At 37.6% G+C, this 20,520-nt stretch overlaps 1 protein-coding gene across 1 annotated transcript in view; it reads right to left on the reverse strand.

Annotated features, from left to right (window-relative positions):
• Positions 1-487: 487 nt before the first annotated feature.
• Positions 488-20,520, reverse strand: part of CFAP53 (cilia and flagella associated protein 53) — a 34,351-nt gene continuing 14,318 nt past the window's right edge. The window contains exons 4-8 of the mRNA XM_081262830.1: positions 19,699-20,002; positions 18,921-19,139; positions 13,005-13,221; positions 11,023-11,125; positions 488-814 (exon numbers count right to left, since the gene is read on the reverse strand). Of these exons, the coding sequence (XP_081118956.1) occupies positions 586-814; positions 11,023-11,125; positions 13,005-13,221; positions 18,921-19,139; positions 19,699-20,002 (1,072 nt within the window). The 3' untranslated portion in view covers positions 488-585. The remainder of the gene's footprint in view (positions 815-11,022; positions 11,126-13,004; positions 13,222-18,920; positions 19,140-19,698; positions 20,003-20,520) is intronic.

The raw sequence follows: 20,520 nt of genomic DNA on the forward strand, positions 1-20,520 counted from the left end.
AGGAGAAGTTATTTAAATGAGGCAAGGGGTCAGGTTTCAGGGAGCTGAGTCTATCTTCATGATGTCCACTGTCAGCAGGTTGACTGACACCTGGGTAGGCCACACCCAAGGGCACAGTAAGAGAAGGGGACACACACAAGGCACTTCCATGGAAGATCCTATCCTAAACAGGGCAAGGGGTTATATTACATGGGGTTGCAGCAAGACACTCACACGCATGAGACACTGACCCTCAAACCCAAGAAGGGTGGGGAAAGCTCTGCCACATTTCTGTGACTGAATGCCTCAGCACCCAGCCAGGGAGTGTGACTCAGTCATGTCATATATCAGTTTTTAAATAAGCCGTCAGTGGTCAAGCAGCAAGATTCAGACTCAAAGTATGAAATGGACCCCTGTTACAGGGAAGCATGGGGAGGCAAGTCAGGAGAAAAACTGTGATATGAAGTAGGCCATTCAGATTTGTAAGTCCATAAACTCCAAAAAAGAAATGAATTTATTTGAAGGAATAAAATTGTGTAAAATACATTATACAAATTCAGAGAAAAACATTAAAATATTGAGAAAAGATGCACTGATGTTTAAAAGCTATGATGGAAGCTTATCAGGGCATGCCCTCCTCCAGGGATGAATGTTTCGGGGCAACACTTTATGGTTGGTCAGGAGCTCCTGGATCTTGTCCAGGAAAATCTTGTTTTCTGCCATTCCTGTTTCAAACTCTCGCCGTTGCTCTTCCTTCTCTGCTTCACGGGCTTGCTGCTGGTAGGCTATTTGCATCTCAAGTTGCTTCCTATATTCCTGGGCTACCGCATAGCGTCTAAAGGATTAGAAATGCCAAAGTACAAAGTTATAAAAGTCATAAGCATTTGGATTTAGAGCACTTTAATAAAATTTGATCTGTGAAGTCAAATCATGATTCCCATTAAAATCAGGAAAGTTTTAGGACTGAGTTGTGGCTCAGCAGGAGAGTGCTAGCCTAGAACATGCAAGGCCCTGGGTTTGACCCTCAGCACCACATACGAATACATAAATAAAATAAAGGTATTGTGTCTGACTACAACTAAAAAATAAATGTTTTTATAAAAAATCAGGAAAGCTTCCTTTGTAGCTGAAATTTTTCACAATAAAATGTATGGGAAAAAATCAGGGTAAGTGGGAAAGAAATGGATGACATAAGAAACAATGGGTTTGGATTCCAACATGGCGGTGGGCACGGAGAGATCAAGTCTCTGACCTCTTCAGCTGTGCGGGCATAGGGAGTCGTAAACAATCTAAATTCTGTTTGCTCAGGATCACTAGGCAATGCTGAACTCACGTGGATATGGGACGAACAGTCTGGGCCTCTCAGAACACACACTGAGCCCGAATCGGCTGAATTCAAGCTCCCGTTCGCCTGCTTCCCGCAGACAAACAGCTGTGACTCAGCACTAATCCATCCTGCTGAAACAACTGGTCGGCCCTTCTGTTCCTACGGAGGTAAATGCCAACCGAGTCTTCATAGGTAGTGGCCACAGGTTTGAAACGGGGCTTGGGAGAGACAGTAAAGACCCACCCGTTGCATTGGTCGCCCGGCAAAGGGAAACGAACTGTCGCCATTTGCAAGAGATACCACCATGGCAGAGAACTGACGTCACCAGACTGCGGCGGAGGAGATAACTTCATTGAAACCTGCGGCTACAGGTGTGTAATTCCCTAGCCTTCCCTCTCCACACATCGGGGAAACCTTAAGGGCCCCTCCCAGCTCTCGCGTAAGGGCCCACCCCCCAGCTCTCCCGTGAGCGGGATAGCCAGACCGAGGGAATCAGACGTGGCACGGAACTCCCGGCTACTGCTCCCACCAGTGCTGACAGCTAAGGTCTCTTGCACCAGCTACCGGGGGCGTGGCTACCGGAGGGCAAGTAAAATTTGCTGAGGATTCTCAGCCCCAAGCTCTACAAACTTAGGGTCTGAGGGAATGGCAAACTGGGAGAGTGTGCCCAGTCATTCATGAAAACAGGGCTCCTGGGAGCAGCAGACCTGGCGTGTAGCCAGTATTGTGGTGAGCGTCACCGGTGAGAGGGGCCTGGCTAGAGGAAAAGTGGGGAAGTGACTAGACACAAGAGGAGGCCCTAGGCACTCAGGATTGGAGACTCGCCCAGTCTGGGAGGAGGAGCTGCTGCACAGTGATTGGTTCCCACGTACTGACAGGAGAAACTTGGCCTGGTGGGCACAGCGCCACCTACTGGAAGAGAAGTTAATCAAACTCTAAGACTGCATTTATTAGTTTTTTTTTCCTCTATTTTTTGATTTGGGTTTTTTTCTTTCATTTTCATTTTTCTTTCTTGTTGTTTTTTAAATTTTTTTTACAATTTTTTTTCTTCTAATTTTAATTTTAATTTTTTTAAATTATTATTTTTAAAAAAAATTTTTTTAATTTCCTATTTTTGTTTCTTCTTTTGTATTTTCATTTCTTTTCAATTTTCTTATTCCCCCTTCCTTGAATTCTACCTGCTTACTCTCATTCTCTTTAGTGACTTCTTCACTTCCCTTCTAATACCTTTCCTCCCAAGCATCAAATAAATTTATAGCAGTAAACAGTAACTCAGCAGTCAAACATAACAAGAAGTAACATGAGCAACTTAAAAAAGCAAGGAAGAAAAGGAGTACAAACAATGCAGGACAGCCTAAATATTCAGGAGGACCTAGAGTCATCAGAAAAATGGTCATACAAAGAACTCAAGGAACACCTTAGACAGATGGAATGGAACCTTAAAGAGGATATGAGACAGCAAATTCAAGCAGCGAAAGAACACATTGAGAATGAATTACATAAACGGATAAAAGAAGAAGTTAAGCATCTTTATCAGGAGATAGAGATTATAAAAAATAATCAAACAATAATTCTAGAAATGAAGGAAACGATAAACCAAATTAAAAACTCAATTGAGAGTATCACTAACAGAGTGGAGCAAGTAGAAGCCAGAACGTCAGATAATGAAGACAAAATATATCATCTTGAAAAGAGTCTAGCCAACTCAGAAAGGCTGGTAAAAAATCACGAGAAAAACATCCAAGAGTTATGGGATAACATAAAAAAACCAAACTTACAAGTCATCAGGATAGAAGAAGGTGCAGAGATTCAAACCAAGGGAATGAGTAACCTGCTGAATGAAATAATTACAGAAAACTTTCTAGAAATAAAAAAGGAAACAGATATACAAATTGAAGATGCATACAGGACACCGAGCACACAAAATCACAGTAGACCAACGCCAAGACACATTGTTATGAAGATATCCAATATACAGAACAAAGAGAAAATATTAAAAGCTACAAGAGAAAGGAGACAGATTACATTCAGGGGTAAACCAATAAGGTTAACAACGGATTTTTCATCACAGACACTGAAAGCAAGAAGGTCATGGAACAACGTATTTCAAACACTGAAAGACAATGGATGCCAACCAAGAATTCTGTATCCAGCAAAATTAAGCTTCAGGTATGACAACGAAATAAAAATCTTTCATGATAAACAAAAGTTAAAAGAATTTGCAGCCAGAAAACCAGCATTGCAAAGCATTTTGAGCAAAACACTACACGAGGAAAAAATGAAAAACAATAACCAAAACCATCAGTGGGAAGTGGCTCGGTAAAGACAGAGGGCGAGGGGAAAGATAATCATGGAGAAACAAACTAAATTTTTTAAAAAAAGGATAAATAATCAAACATGGATGGAAGTACAAACCATAAATCAATAGTAACTCTGAATGTTAATGGCTTAAACTCTCCAATAAAGCGACATAGGCTGGTATCATGGATTAAAAAAACAAATCCAACAATATGCTGCCTCCAGGAGACACATCTGATTGGAAAAGACATACACAGGCTGAAGGTGAAAGGATGGGAAAAACTATACCACGCACACGGTCCTCGTAAGCAAGCAGGGGTGGCCATCCTCATATCGAATAAAATCGACTTCAAGACTAAGTTAATCAAAAGGGATAAGGAAGGACATTATATACTGTTAAAAGGAACAATTCACCAACAAGACATAACAATTATCAATATTTATGCACCAAATAATGGTGCTGCGACATTCATAAAACAAATTCTCCTCAAGTTCAATAATCAAATAGACCACAACACGATAATTATGGGTGACTTCAACACACCTCTCTCACCATTGGACAGATCCTCCAAACAAAAGTTGAATAAAGAAACTATAGAACTCAATATCACAATCAATAACCTAGACTTAACTGACATACATAGAATATATCAACCATCATCAAATGGATATACTTTTTTCTCAGCAGCACATGGATCCTTCTCAAAAATAGACCATATATTATGCCATAGGGCAACCCTCAGTAAATATGAAGGGGTGGAGATAATACCATGCATTTTATCTGATCATAATGGAATGAAACTGGAAATCAATGATAAAAGAAGGAAGGAAAAATCCTACATCACATGGAAAATGAACAATATGTTACTGAATGATCAATGGGTTACAGAAGACATAAAGGAGGAAATCAAAAAATTCTTAGAGATAAATGAAAATACAGACACAACATATCGGAATCTATGGGACACAATGAAAGCAGTTTTAAGAGGGAAATTCATCGCCTGGTGGTCATTCCTCAAAAAAAGAAAAAACCAACAAATAAATGAGCTCACACTTCATCTCAAAGCCCTAGAAAAGGAAGAGCAAACCAACAGCAAATGTAGCAGAAGGCAAGAAATAATTAAAATCAGAGCGGAAATCAATGAAATTGAAATAAAAGAAACTATTGAAAAAATTAACAAAACTAAAAGTTGGTTCTTCGAAAAAATAAATAAGATCGACAGACCTTTAGCCATGCTAACGAAGAGAAGAAGAGAGAGAACTCAAATTACTAACATACGGGATGAAAAAGGCAATATCACAACAGATGCTACAGAAATACAGAAGACAATTAGAAATTATTTTGAAAACCTATATTCCAATAAAATAGAAGATAGTGAAGACATCGATAAATTTCTTAAGTCATATGATTTGCCCAGACTGAGTCAGGAGGATACACAGAATTTGAACAAACCAATATGAATGGATGAAATTGAAGAAGCAATCAAAAGACTACCAACCAAGAAAAGCCCAGGACCGGATGGGTATACAGCAGAGTTTTACAAAACCTTTAAAGAAGAATTAATACCAATACTTTTCAAGTTATTTCAGGAAATAGAAAAAGAGGGAGCTCTTCCAAATTCATTCTATGAGGCCAACATCACCCTGATTCCGAAACCAGACAACGACACCTCAAAGAAAGAAAACTACAGAACAATATCTCTAATGAACCTAGATGCAAAAATACTCAATAAAATTCTGGCGAATCAAATACAAAAACACATCGAAAAAATTGTGCACCATGATCAAGTAGGATTCATCCCTGGGATGCAAGGATGGTTCAATATACGGAAATCAATAAATGTTATTCACCACATCAATAGACTTAAAGATAAGAACCATATGATCATCTCGATAGACGCAGAGAAAGCATTCGACAAAGTACAGCATCCCTTTATGTTCAAAACATTAGAAAAACTAGGGATAACAGGAACTTACCTTGACATTGTAAAAGCTATCTATGCTAAGCCTCAGGCTAGCATCATTCTGAATGGACAAAAGTTGAAGGCATTCCCTCTAAAATCTGGAACAAGACAGGGATGCCCTCTATCACCACTTCTATTTAATTTAGTCCTTGAAATACTAGCCAGAGCAATTAGACAGACGAAAGAAATTAAAGGCATAAAAATAGGAAAAGAAGAACTTAAATTATCACTATTTGCGGACGACATGATTCTATACCTAGAAGACCCAAAAGGATCTACAAAGAAACTACTAGAACTAATAAATGAATTCAGCAAAGTGGCAGGATATAAAATCAATACGCATAAATCAAAGACATTTCTGTATATCAGCAACAAAACTTCTGAAACGGAAATGAGGAAAAACACTCCATTCACAATATCCTCAAAAAAAATAAAATACTTGGGAATCAACCTAACAAAAGAGGTGAAAGATTTATACAATGAAAACTACAGAACGCTAAAGAGAGAAGTAGAAGAAGATCTTAGAAGATGGAAAAATATACCCTGTTCATGGAGAGGCAGAACTAACATTATCAAAATGGCGATATTACCAAAAGTTCTCTATAGGTTTAATGCAATGCCAATCAAAATCCCAACGGCATTTCTTGTAGAAATAGATAAAGCAATCATGAAATTCATATGGAAAAATAAAAGACCCAGAATAGCAAAAGCAATTCTAAGCAGGAAGTGTGAATCAGGCGGTATAGCGATACCAGATTTCAAACTATATTACAGAGCAATAGTGACAAAAACAGCATGGTACTGGTACCAAAACAGGCGGGTGGACCAATGGTATAGAATAGAGGACACAGAGACTAATCCACAAAGTTACAACTATCTTATATTTGATAAAGGGGCTAAAAGCATGCAATGGAGGAAGGATAGCATCTTCAACAAATGGTGTTGGGAAAACTGGAAATCCATATGCAACAAAATGAAACTGAATCCCTTTCTCTCGCCATGCACAAAAGTTAACTCAAAATGGATCAAGGAGCTTGATATCAAATCAGAGACTCTGCGTCTGATAGAAGAAAAAGTTGGCTCCGATCTACATATTGTGGGGTCGGGCTCCAAATTCCTTAATAGGACACCCATAGCACAAGAGTTAATAACAAGAATCAACAAATGGGACTTCCTTAAACTGAAAAGTTTTTTCTCAGCAAGAGAAACAATAAGAGAGGTAAATAGGGAGCCTACATCCTGGGAACAAATTTTTACTCCTCACACTTCAGATAGAGCCCTAATATCCAGAGTATACAAAGAACTCAAAAAATTAGACAATAAGATAACAAATAACCCAATCAACAAATGGGCCAAGGACCTGAACAGACACTTCTCAGAGGAGGATATACAATCAATCAACAAGCACATGAAAAAATGCTCACCATCTCTAGCAGTCAGAGAAATGCAAATCAAAACCACCCTAAGATACCATCTCACTCCAGTAAGATTGGCAGCCACTATGAAGTCAAACAACAACAAGTGCTGGCGAGGATGTGGAGAAAAGGGTACACTTATACATTGCTGGTGGGACTGCAAATTGGTGCGGCCAATTTGGAAAGCAGTTTGGAGATTCCTGGGAAAGCTGGGAATGGAACCACCATTTGACCCTGCTATTGCCCTTCTCGGATTATTCCCTGAAGACCTTAAAAGAGCATGCTACAGGGATACTGCCACATCGATGTTCATAGCAGCACAATTCACAATAGCTAGACTGTGGAACCAACCCAGATGCCCTTCAATAGATGAATGGATAAAAAAAATGTGGCATTTATACACCATGGAGTATTACACAGCACTAAAAAATGACAAAATCATGGAATTTGCAGGGAAATGGATGGCACTAGAGCAGATTATGCTTAGTGAAGCTAGCCAATCCCTATAAAACAAATACCAAATGTCTTCTTTGATATAATGAGAGCAACTATGAACAGAGTAGGGAGGAAGAGCAGGAAGAAAAGATTAACTTTAAACAGAGACATGAGATGGGAGGGAAAGAGAGAGAAAAGGGAAATTTCATAGAAATGAAGGGAGACCCTCATTGCTATACAAATTACATATAAGAGGCTGTGAGGGGAATGGGAAAATAAACAAGGAGAGAAATGAATTACAGTAGATGGGGTAGAGAGAGAAGATGTGAGGGAAGGGGAGGGGGGATAGTAGGGGATAGGAAAGGTAGCAGAATACAACAGTTACTAATAGGGCATTATGTAAAATTGTGGATGTGTATCCGATGTGATTCTGCAATCTGCATTTGGGGTAAAATTGGGAGTTCATAACCCACTTCAATCTAGTGTATGAAATATGATATGTCACGAGCTTTGTAATGTTGTGAACAACCAATAAAAAAATAAAAATAAATAAAAATAGAAACAATGGGTTTATTACACATAATTCTTATGACCTTATGACAATCAAACCCATTTCTGTATATCAGTGACAAATCTTCTGAAAGAGAAATATGGAAAACTACCCCATCTACAATAAAAAACTTGGGAATCAACAAAAAAGGTGAAAGACCTATAAAATGAAAAGTACAGAACCCTAAAGAAAGAAATCAAAGAAGACCTTAGAAGATGGAAGATCTACCTTGTTCTTGGATAGGCAGAATTAATATTGTCAAATGATCATACTACAAAACACACTATTCAGATTTAATGCAATTCCAATCAAAATCCCAATGGCATTCCTCATAGAAATAGAAAAAGCAGTCATGAAATTCATCTGGAAAAATAAAAGACCCAGAAGAGTTAAAGCAATCCTTAGCAAAAGAGTAAAGCAGGTGGCATCACTATACCAGACCTTAAACTATATTACAGAGCAATATAAAAAAACAGCATGGTATTGGCACCAAAAGAGACTGGTAGACCAATGGAACAGAATAGAGGACACAGAGACTAACCCACCAAATTACAAAGATAAAGGCACCAAAAACATACACTGGAGAATAGATAGCATCTTCAACAAATGGTGCTAGGAAAAGTAGAAATCCATATGCAACAAAATGAAATTAAAATCCTCTCACCATGCACAAAACTCAACTCAAAGTGGATCAAGAACCTAGGAATTATACCAGAAACCCTATGTCTAATGGAAGAAAAAGTAGGCCCTAATCTCCATTATATTGGATTAGGCCCCAACTTCCTTAATAAGACTCCTGTAACATAAGAATTAAAATCAAGAATCAATAAATGGGATGGATTCAAACTAAAAGTTTCTTTTCAGAAAAAGAAACAATCAGTGAGGTGAAGAGAGAGCCTACAGAATGGGAGAATTTTTTTACCCCTCACACATGAAATAGAGCACTAATCTCTAGGGTATATAAAGAACTCAAAAAGCTAAACAGCAAAAAAACAAATAACCCAGTCAATTAATGGACCAAAGACCTGAACAGACCCTTCTCAGAAGGTGATATACAATCAATCATATATGAAAAAAATGGTCATAATCTCTAGTAATTAGAGAAATGCAAATCAAAACTACTTTAAGATTTCATCTCACTCCAGTCAGAATGGCAGCTTATTCAGAATACAAACAACAAGGATGTGGGAGAAAAGGCACACTCATACACTGCTGATGGGACTGCAAGTTGGTACAGCCAATATGGAAAGCAGTATGGAGATTTCTTGGAAAACTTGGAATGTAACCACCATTTGACCCAGCTATCCCTCTCCTTGGTTTATACCCAAGGACTTAAAAATAGCATACTACAGGGACACATGTTTATGGCAGCACAATTCACAATAGCTAAATTGTGGAACCAACCTAGATGTCCTTCAGTAGATGAATGGAATAAAAAATGTGATATATATATATATATATGATGGAATACTACTTAGCAATAAAAGAGAATAGAATCATGGAATTTGCAGGTAAATAGATGGAGTCGGAGGAGATAATGCTAAATGAAGTTAGCCAATCCCAAAAAATCAAATGCCGAATGTTTCCTCTGCTATAGGGAAGCTGATTTATAGTCTGGTAGGGAGGGGGAGCATGGGAGGAATAGACAAACTCTAAGATAGGTCAAAGGGAAGAGAGGGATGGGAGGGAACATGGAGTTAGAAATGATGGTGGAATGAGATGGACATCATTATCCAAAGTATATACATGAAAACAAATATAATTTGGTATACAACCAGATATAAAAAAATTGTGCTCTATAAGTGTAATATGAATTATAATGCATTCTTCTATCATATTAGAATAAAAAAATTTAAAAAATAATCTTATGACAAATATGATTTTAGAGAAGGAATTCTTCTACACTTCTCAAAATATTTACTGCTGAGTGGAGGGAGTCCTTAGTCTCAATTCCATCCCTCACTCTGCTCCAAGGAAAAAGTAACTTATCTATCAGTAAAATGGGAGAGAAAATGGCATGCCACTTGAGCTTTTCCCTTGTCCTCTTGGAAACTGGCCTGCTTGTTTTCTGTTTTGCTCCAGATCCATGCAGGGGAGGCCTGCAGTGGTCTGGCATTGCTGAGGACTGGGTGGATAAGTTAGCCTCATTCTACCATTCTGTTTAGCATTAATAAGATAATTTCTTGCATATATAAATCTCATTTTGAACATATAAGACACTTTTAAAAAATGCAGAATGTGTTTTTTTCTTGTATTAAAAACTACAACAGGGCTGGAGTTGTGGCTCAGTGGTAGAGTGCTTGTCTTGCATGCGTGGGGCACTGGGTTCGATCCTCAGCACCACATAAATAAATAAAATAAAAGTATGGTGCCATTCTACAACTTAAAAAAAATGCAACAAAATTTGCCATCCTAACCATTTTTAACTGTACAGTTCAGAAGTTAAGAATATTTACATTGTTATGAAAAAGAACTCCAGAATTTTTCCATTTGAACAAACAATTCCCCTTCTTTTCTACCTCCCTTCTGTCTCAAGTAACTACAATTCTGCTTTATTTCCATGAAAAAAAAATTTTTTTAACACAGAGGAACTCACTGAGTTATATCTCCAGCCCTTTTTAACTTTTGTTTTGAGACAGGATCTCTCTAAGTTGCCCCAGCTGGCCTCTAATTTATGGATCCTCCCGCCTTAGCCTCCCAAATAGCTAGGATTATAGGCACTCATCACATTGCCTATTTTTAAAAATCTATTTCAAATGTATTTTATATTTTAAGATGTTAATATAGCTTTATAACCAATGTGTATAATATAATATAAGAATATAAATAATGATCTTATATTTATAAGAATATAAATAATGACAATGGAATTTTATTTCACCAAGACAGTTGGTGCCTATTTTAACATAAAATTTTGTTAATAGTTTTGAGCTTCTAGAAGGAAAAAGGTAACGCTAACATAAGATAATATGAATAATGTATGAATTATGGCAAATTTTCTCTCTCTGTTAAAAATTTAGGAAACAAATGATAATAAAAAACACAAAACTATACCTTGAAAAATTCTGCTTCTCTTCACGGTTAAGTTCTTTAAGACCTTCATTTATGCGTTCCTGTTCCATAGCATATTCTTCCTTTTCTTTGGCTTTTCGTTGTACTGAGAAAGGCAAAAGACACAGTTTGCTAAATGACTTTTTTAGACAAAATCTGCTGGTATCTTTCTTGGCACCAAAGTCATACTGTCTTTAGAACTTAGAATCACTGGGCTTGATCTTGGATCAAGAAGGAAGAAGTAGTTCTCTCCAGAATAAATAAGCCTAGGCTCTTAAGTACTATGATCTACACAGACTTCCTCTTAACCATTTTTCATGAAAATTTATAAGTAACTTTTTAATACCAGATGTTAAATTAACATTAGCAATGTTAAAACGTGCCTCACTTTACTCCTCTTGAGGACAAGGAGAGTTTTATGCCATTTATGTTAATAAGAGAGCTTATTATAAAATAAATATTTTTAAAAGTATATAAAACCCTTATAAATCATTTTTAGAAACTTAAGCATCACAATGGAAAAAAAGACAAAAGAAGCAAAGAGAGTTTACAAATGAATAAATACAATCAGTCACATGGTCCAGATTTTTGAGAAAAAACTATATATATATATATATATATATATATATATAGTAAAAATACTAGAAGGAAATACTCAAAATTTGTGAACAGTGATGAATTCCTAGGTAGTGAAATTATGGTAGATTTTGTTTTCTTCTTCATAAAAATGGCCTCAAATATTTAAATTTTCCATGTGTTCTCAATAATTTCACCATTTATGACTGATGAATATAAAAACATCTTCAGTTTATAAGCTTTGTTATCATTTTCTTTACTTTTATTTTTGGTGGTGTGGGGATCAAACCCAGGGCCTCATGCATGCTAGGCAAGTATCCTTCCCTAAGCTACATACACAACCCTTTCTTTTCATTTTCTCAAAATTTCATCTAATATTGAGTTAATGTTTATTATAATTGTTGGAGTGAGAATTATTCAGTGGAACTGGGATGAACTTTCTCTTGCAAAGACCACTCGTGTGAAATATAATGGTATCCTAATGGTAAATATGTTCCTATATTGCTTCTCTGGCAAATAGCAGAAATCTGAAGGTGTCAGTTTACCCTCTCTACAAACATTACCCTGTGTCTAAGCATTGTTTAAAGCTCAGGGAATATAATGGTGTTGTGTAGTGTACTATAAGAGACACAAGTGGCTATAAGATTAATGGTAGCCATAAGTCCACTTAAGCATCTCACAGGGTTGACACTATGTGCAGGGACAAGATCAACTACATACAAATAAAACTTTCAAAGCTTACCTTCAAAGAATAACTTAATCTTCCTTTATGAAAGAGAAACCCAGTTATTGATGTGAACTGAATGCAGGTATAAAGAAGGGGAAGGATTCCCCGAACATAGAGTATAGTATCTAGACAGACACCATCTTGGCCAGTAGGTCATCTGAGATGTGAACAAGCCACAGTGAAAGTCCTAAGAAGACGATTCATTTCTCTGAAACAAGAAAGTCTCTCAAGGAATGAGACATTTGAGCTGGCCTTGAAGGGTATCTAGGGATTTTCAAGATCAAGAGCATCATAGGCAGAAAAAAACTACTTAAACAAAGCTATGGAGGTATGGAAACACCTTCAGAAAGAAAAGAGGGACAAATAAAAGGGAGGAGGAGGAACTGTGTCTGTGTCCCCCACCCTTCTGTCCTTTGCAATTATCAAGGCACATGGTATTCAAATAACATGTGGCTCCTTTAACCTTGAGGACATCTCTCCTGGGACTACTCATCAACTGCTGGGATATGAAATTCTTCGTGTTTATGTCTCATGTATTGAAGTAGGTAAGATTAACAAAAGCAGGAACCTACTGTAATGTGCTCGGCTCATGGTGTATCACACACATCGACTTAAATATTTTGGTTGCTACTTAAACTGAAGTAAGGGTACAGTATAAAATAATTGTAATTTAGTTCCTTACACTTTTCTTGAACTTGGAGTTTTCTTGTACACATAACCTCATTCAGGAGTTGTTTCCTCGCCTCCTTTTCAAGCCTCAGCTGCTTGTCCTTCTCAGCCATCTTCTTTTCCTTCTCTTCTTCTAATATCCTGTCCAATTCTTTCTCCTGAGCTTTTTCTTCCTCACGTCGCTGTAGCAAATATTTATAATATATCTTCTGTTCTCTTGCCATATCTCCCTACATAACATAAAAATTAATTTATTTATTAGAATTTTAGACCTGGTAAAGATATTGATGATAAGTTTAAAAGCAATCTTTTGAATCTATAATCCCAACCTTTCAGCACTACATACTGAAACATTCACAGAACTACTGTGTCTTGGGTTTAATTCAAAATACTCAGGAATGCTGGTGAGTATAGACAAAATAAGAACAGTCATTAGTTGATGGTTGTTGAAGCTAGGTAATAGACACAAGGGGGTTCATTGTATTGTTCTTTGCATTTGTTTGAAATGCTTGGTAGTGCATTTTGAATACATTAATTCAGATACTTTCTTAAAGTATTTAAAGTATTTCTCAAAGAAGTCGCTGAATCATTTTCAATGATACAGCTTTATTTTCATTTATTACAATTAGGTTGATGAAATCTTAACCAGGTAAATTAAGTCACTTATAATATAATGCCGTCTTGATGACTCGTAATGACAAAACTTTGTAATACCAATTATGAATTTTGGCTACAGTTGGGAATCACCTGGAGAAACAAAAGAATATTGAGGAGAGGTTAGGGCTGTGGCACAATGGTACAGTGCTTGCCTACCATGCACAAAGCCCGGGTTCTATTATTAGCACTGGCAAAATAAATAAATAATAAAGTATTGAGGGATGAATTTCAACCCTAGAAATTCCTGTTTAAGGGATAGCTTTTAACTTCCCCAGGTGATCATAATGTGCAGCTAAGGATGAAAACTATTTCTTTTCATGAAGACATTTTTAGTTAGCTACTGCCAGATAACAGTGATAACCCAATAGCAATGAGTTCATCTAATACCTAGGTTGTAGTTGTTATTAAATTTACAGTTTCTCACTAAAATGGGGGAAATGACTGATTCTAGGACTGGGCAGAAATTGAACAACATGAACCTAGATATTTTATTGTGTCATAAAGCAGGAAAACTATCACGGACTACCGGGTAATATCAAGAGCATGGCAGCCAACTTAAAGGGACTCCTAACCTATGAAGAGGTAATCTGAACATCAAAACAGAAGAATGACCTAAGTTTAAAACTAAAAAATTTAGCAATGCTACAAGATATAAGATCTATATATAAAAGTCCAATGTGTTTCTATTCTGTAGCAATAAACAATCTGAAAATGAAATTAAGAATTTCATTTACAATAAGAATTTTATGCTTAGGAATAAATTTAACAAAAGAATTATGAAATGTGTATTCTTTTTAAGTTTTCAATCAAGCTTTTAATGAAAAGATGAAATGCATATTTTTAAAACTAAGAAATATTATTGAAAAAAATTAGTTAAATAAAGTGAAATACATCCCAAGTTCATGGATCAGAAGATAATACCTTTTAAATGCCAATACTCCCCAAATTGATTTAAAGATTCAATCCAATCCTTATCAAAATTCCATTGGCTTCTTTGCAGAAGTTGACAAGCTGGACAGCCCAAACAATTAGAAAAAGAACAAAATTGGAGCTTCATATTTCCTGATGTCGAACTTACTACAAAGCTACAGTAATTAAGACATAATAGATATGTGAGACTGGCATAAGGACAGACACACAGAATGACAGAATAGAACTGAGAGTTCATCCAGAAATAAACCTTTACTGTCACTGATTTTTGACCCAGGATGCTGAGGCAATTCAACAGGGGAAAAACAGTCTCTTCAACAAATGGTGCTAGGCTAGGATAACTGGATAGCCCATGAAGAATAATTAAGTTGGAACCTTATTTCACACAATATACAACATTTTGCAGGGAGCCACCCGTAAATTACTTGAGAGTTTTTACTCGGTATGGAGCCATGGAAATTTAAGTTTTTCCTTGGGAACTATCCTGGCTCCCCCCGAGTGCATTATGTTGCCCAAGGCACATGACCTCTATCTCTGCTCTACTAGGAAGACCCCGCTTGTACCTCTGGGAACTGGCCAGCCCACCTCCTACCTTATTTGGCAAAGAACATTCCATGGAAAACCTTTGATGTTCCCCAATATAAACAAAGCAAGCACGGGCTCCATTTTGCTCTTTTTATTGTGGCAGCTTCATCCCTAAGATCGGCTAGCCCGTCCCACACCCACTTTTAAAATTACTTTCTGGTCCTATGGTTTCTTCACCACTTAACGTTTCTTAGCTTTTATTCCGCAGACAGCTCATTCCACCAAGAGGAACTCCATTCCCACCCACCAACACCCCCATGTCCCTGCGCGGGGAAATGGGCAGGACATTTAATTCAAAATAGATCAAAGGCCTAAATGTAAAAGCTAATACTACAAAACCCTAAGGAGAAAACAAAGGAGCATATCTGCATGACCCTTAAGAGGTAACAGGGTTGTAGACCCCATACCAAAATCACAAGCAGCAAAACACATCAGAAATAAATTGTACTTCATCAAATTCAAAACTTTTGTGATTCAAAGGACACTAAGATGATCCCACTCCTCGATTTATACCCAAAGGACTTCAATTCAGCATACTATAGTGACACAGCCATGTCAATGTTTATAGCAACTCAAATCACAGTAGCTAAACTATGGAACCGACCGAGATGCCTTTCAACAGATAAATGGATAAAGAAAATATACATATACAATGGAATATTACTCAGCCTTAAAAAATGAAATCTTGGCATTTGCAGGTAAATGGATGGAACTAGACAATATCAAGCTGAGTGAAATAAACCAATCCCAAAAAAACAAAAGCCGAATGTTTTCTCTGATAAGCAGATGCTGATCCATAGTGAGGCGAGGAGATAGGAAAGAATGAAGGAAATTTGGTTTGTGTAGAGTGGGGTTGTAGGGATGGGAAGGACATTAGAAAGAGACATAATTACCCTATATACATGTATGATTACTGGAGTGACTCTGAACCATGTACAGCCAAAGGAATGAGAAGTTGTGCTCCATTTTTGTACTATATGTCAAAATGCATTCTACTAGAAAATAAATAAATTAATTAATTTTAAAAAGGATGCTAAGAAAGTAAAAAAAAAACAACTCACAGAATAAGAGAAAAATATCTGTAAATCATTTATTTTTAAGGGACTTATATGTACAATATATAAAAATTCTTCATAATGAAAAGAAAACATGGCTTTAAAAAAAGGCAAATGGCTTCCACTGACTTCAAATAGTTGTCTCCAAAGAAGATACACAAATGACCAATAAGCACAGGAAAAGAGGCTCAATATCATTCATCATTAGAAAAAGGTAAGCCAAAGTCATAATGAGATATCACTTCAGATACACTAAGGATGACCAAAATAAAAATAAAAAAGAAATCAGAATCCTCAGTACACTACTGGTAGGAAGACAAAATGGGATAGTTGGCAGTTATCAAGAATCTTCAACATGGACTTACTTACAACTCCATACTACTACTCCTAGATACATGCCCAAAAGAAATAAAAACATCCATCAACGTAAAAATTAGTACACGGACTTCACGGTAGCATTATTCACAATAGTCAAAAATGCCCATTGACTGACACATGGATAAACACAATGTGGTGTATCTATACAGAAGAATCTTTTTCAGCCATATAAAGGGATATAGTGATAAATGCTATATAATATGGATAAATCTTGAAGACATCATGCTTGGTAAAAAAGTCAGTCAAAAGGTCATATATGATTCCATTCATGTGAGAGTCCAGGCCAGGAAAATATGGAGCCAGGAAGTGGATCAGTAGTTGCTTAGGACTAGGGCTTGAGGGTAAGGAAGAGGGGAAAGTTGGATAATGAAAATGTTTTAAAATATAGGTATGTGGCAAGGGTTGTACCTACCTATAAATATGCTAAAAACCACTTAACTATACATTTCTAATGGGTGAACTATATATAATATGTGAATTATATCTCAATAAAGCTGTTAAAAATAAAATAATTCAACTGAAAAAAATTCAAACAAGCAAGTCAATTAGAAAATGGGCAAAAGGCATGAAGAGACATTTCATTGAAGAGAATATACAGATGGCAAATAAGCAAATAAAAAGTAGCTCAATATAATTAGCCATTAGGAAAATGCTATCCTATCCTTGACATTGTATATTTTTGTAAGATATTACCTTTGAGAGAAACTGAGTAGATAGTACAAATGAATCTCTCTGTATTCTTGTTTGTTTCCTTTTCCTTTCTCGAAACTTTCTTTCTTTTTCTTTTGCAGTACTTGGGGTCAAACCTAGGGCCTAGGCAAGTACTCTACCATTAAGCTGCAGCCCCAGCCCATTTTTTAAATTTTATTTTAAGATAGGGTCTTTTTCTTTTAATATTTTATTTTTTAGTTGTGGTTGGACACGATGCCTTTATTTAATTAATTAATTTATTTTTATGTGGTGCTGAGGATTGAACCCAGGGCCTCGCATAGTGCTAGGCGAGCGCTCTACCGCTGAGCCATAACCCCAGCCCAAGATAAGGTCTTGCTAAATTGCCTAGGCTAGCCTTGAGCTAGAAATCCTCCTGCCTTGGCTCTCTTTCTCTCTCTCATGCGATTTCTTAAAATTGCATATGAGGGGCCTGGGTTGTGGCTCAGTGGCAAATAGCTTGCCTAGCATGTGTGAGGCACTAGATTCAATCCCCAGCACCACATAAAAATAAACAAATAAAATAAAGGTATTGTGTCTATCTATACCTAAAAACAAATATTTTAAAAAATTGCATGTGAATCTATAATGACCTAAAAACAAAAACTTCAATTAAAAACTAGGAGCTGGTGTCATGGTGGCACATGTCTGTAATCTTAGCAATTTGGGAGGCTGAAGCAGGAAGATTATAAATTCAAGGCCAGCCTCAGCAATTTAGAGAAGCCCTAAACAAAGTAGTGAGATCCTGTCTCAAAATAAAAACTAAGGAAAGAACTGGGAATATATTTCTGTGGTAAAGTGCCCCTGGGTTCAATCCCCACCACCCAAAACAAAACAAAACAAACAAATCAAAAAGGGTTAAACTGAATACAATGGTTCATATCTGTAATCCCAGCTACTTAGAAGGCTGATGCAGGAGGATTACAAGTTGGAGGCCAGCCTGTGCAACTTAGTGAGACTGTCTCAAAGTAAAAATTTTAAAAGGGCCAGCAAAGTAGCTCAGTAGTAGAATACTTGCCTAGTTTGCTTGAGGCCCTGGGTTCAATCCCCACTACTGCTACAAAACAAAACAAAAACAGGGGCTAAGGGTGGAGCTCTGAAACATGCAGAACATGCTTCAGCACACTCAAGGTCCTGGATCCATTCCCCAGAACTACCCAAAACACAAAGCAAAGCAAAATCCCTCAAAACAAAGCAGCTGTAGGAAAAGCACAAACCCCTTAAAAGTTCAGTACAAATTCCAAAGGTACAAGCAGCAAAATAAACACAGAATGCCTTTCCCTAATCTCTTTGTCTGACACTAAGACTTTACATATCCTTTAAAGTTCAACTCAAAGGCCACTTTCTCAGTGATGTCCTCCTCAAATTCCAGCTTTCAAACTTTGGCAGCCATCAGGATTCACCTTGTCCCTGCCAAGATTCTGATGCTGTGGATGCTGTGACTTTCTGTTTCTAAGCTTTTCTATGACATGCTGACCCTGCCCTTACAGCTGCCACTAGGGTTCATGGACCACACTCAGAGCAGCACCATCATACTTATGATCATTTTCCACAAGACTGAGAATGCAACAGGAAATCCTGTCCAGCACTTAGCGGGCACTAAATAAATATCTTACTCTTTTCTGTTTCTTTTTATCTGCTTCTTCCTGTAAGTCTTGAAGGGCCTTTTGTGAGAGTTTCATGTTCAGGTCCTGTTCTTCTCTGTACTCCTGCTGAATATGCTCCATCTTCTCCTGCAAGGCTTTCTGCAGACCAGTCCTCATTCCCTGCTTTGCCTTCTGTTTCTTTAGTTTATCTTGTTCCTTCTCAAGTTTAATCTGTGCATTGTCCTTTTCCTAAGGTAGAGCAATAATAAAGTTAATGCTTCAATCAGTAGAGCCAAATAAAACAAAGAAGTTAATACATTTGCTTTAAGAGATGAGACTAAGAGGTTTCTGGGAATAAGCCCCTGTGCCTGCATGCACATGTACATACATACACCAACACAACTGAATTCAGGGGGGGTTTAAGAATAAAAGTTGCCTTTTTGTGGATGACTTAGCTATAAAGCTTTATGAAAACTGCTGTGTATACGTTACTATAAAGTAACAAGTAGTTGTGAAGCTTGCAAATGCAGAAAAGTAAAGAGAAGTCACTTTAATTCCAGTACCCATCACCCACCATTAATCTCAACATTTTGATATATTGGCCTTTCAGCCTTCAGCTTCTGAGCACATCTGCATATCTAGACTTGGATACATTATTAATCAGCAGTCAGAGTCCAAGAATGGAAATGTGCCCTGGGAACCAACCAGCCAGGCCTCAAGGAAACAGTTCAGGAACAGACCAGCCTGCAGACTGTGGGAGCTGCAGAGCCAGAACTGCAGCCTGTTGCCGACCTTCAGGAAGGCTCACCAGGAGGCGCGCCTCCTCCTCCTTCAGCAGCTGTTCGGCCTGCTTCTGGGCCAGGATGCTGGAGATCTGTGCGTTCAGCCCCAAGCGTGTGTTCTCCACCAGTTCTTTCCGTCTCCTCTCCTCCTGGGCTTCTCGCTTCTCCTTGGCTAATCGGTCTTCCTCCCAGAGCCTGGAAAACATCTGCTCTTCCACTAATTTTTGCCTCTTTTGCTCCTCATTAAATTCTACCTGTGCTTTCCGCTCCTCACATACCTTCTTTTCATGGATATTGAACAATTTAGTACGAAGCTCTTCACAGCCTTCCCTGAAAGGGGAATTTAAAAAGAAGAAAAAAAAAAGTCAAAACCCAGCCTTTTTTGAGGCACTGCTATTCAACCACATATCTTCACAGTCATAAAAGAGAGAGGTGAAAGACCTGGATGTAGACCATGTGCACTGAGGAAATACATGAGGGTCAGTAGGGAGGCCAGCCAGGAAGCCACTGCTCCAACACAGGTGCCCAAGTCAGACAAAGAAGGCTCATAAACCTAGTTTTACAGTTTGCTGTTGTAAGGTCCTTGCTTAGCATCTGGATGGCCATCTTAAATGAGAGCTGCCACTTTAAGAAAAATTTTGCTTTCCCAGCCAAGGGCCTTTCTGAGAAAAGCTCACTACTCCCTCATACCAATCCTTCACCCCTGCATTCTTTCCGGGCCCAAGGGCTTATCATCACTCCCTCCTTAACTATCAGCATTAGGACCCCCCACCTTGAATCTAATCCCTGAATCTGTCCCATAAAAGACCCGAACCCCAACCCTGTTTTGCCTCTCTCCCTCTATGGAG

This window comes from Spermophilus citellus, assembly GCF_964194105.1.
Source record: "Spermophilus citellus genome assembly, chromosome: 12".
Taxonomy (NCBI): Eukaryota; Metazoa; Chordata; class Mammalia; order Rodentia; family Sciuridae; genus Spermophilus; species Spermophilus citellus.